General features: G+C 51.4%; 1 protein-coding gene across 1 annotated transcript in view; it reads left to right on the top strand.

The window, feature by feature from the left end:
* EMH_0098560 (major facilitator superfamily domain-containing protein, putative) overlaps positions 1 to 694 on the top strand; it is a gene marked incomplete at both ends in the record, with an annotated part of 2214 nt that overhangs the window by 653 nt on the left and 867 nt on the right. Inside the window, 2 exons of the mRNA XM_013501501.1 lie at positions 3 to 140; positions 312 to 562. Coding sequence (XP_013356955.1) covers positions 3 to 140; positions 312 to 562 — 389 coding nt within the window. The remainder of the gene's footprint in view (positions 1 to 2; positions 141 to 311; positions 563 to 694) is intronic.

Below are 694 nucleotides of genomic sequence, written 5' to 3'. Positions count from 1 at the left end.
TCCAGGAACGATAGAAGAACAAAAAGGACTTAACGATGGAGTATCTGCATCAGCAGCAACAGCAACAGCAACAGCAGCAGCAGCAGCAGCAGCAGCAGCAGCAGCAGGAGGTGCAGCAGGAGAATCTTTGGTGATAGAGGGTTTAGATACATCATCTGGCTCGTCAGCAGCAGACGTGAAAGACAAGAGAAGTATATTTTCCCGGGTGTATATACACCTGGCTACTTCTTCTTTATTTCGTGCTGATCTATCTCTGCTGCTACCAAAAGAGCTGCTGCTGCTGTTCTATATGGCGAGTGCTTTACTTACAGGCTGTGTATACTTTGGCTTTCATTCTCTCCGCCGGATGATGCTGCTGTCTGGGGCGTATGCATGGCTGTGTGAGGACGAACCCCCCACCCCCACCGCAGCAGCAGCAGCAGCAGCAGCAGCAGCAGCAGCAGAATCAGACTCGGCTCTGCTTCTATGCGACGCCCAGGATGCGGCTGTATCTCCTCTCTTCACCGTTGCTATGGTGTCTCACTCTCTTATGTCTGCTGTTGCTGGTGCGCTGCTAGATAGAGTGGGCCCGAAGACAACAGCAGTACTGGGTCAGTGTTTAAACATAATAGGTTGGTTGCTGCTGGGTTTCTCTGGCCCCTCTTTCCGCTGCTATATACCTGCGTTTATATGTATAGGCCTCGGCACAGACACA

This window comes from Eimeria mitis, genomic scaffold (genome assembly GCF_000499745.2).
Source record: "Eimeria mitis Houghton genomic scaffold, Emh_scaff7, whole genome shotgun sequence".
In the NCBI taxonomy this organism is placed as follows: domain Eukaryota; phylum Apicomplexa; class Conoidasida; order Eucoccidiorida; family Eimeriidae; genus Eimeria; species Eimeria mitis.
This window is presented reverse-complemented; position numbering and strand designations above follow the sequence as displayed.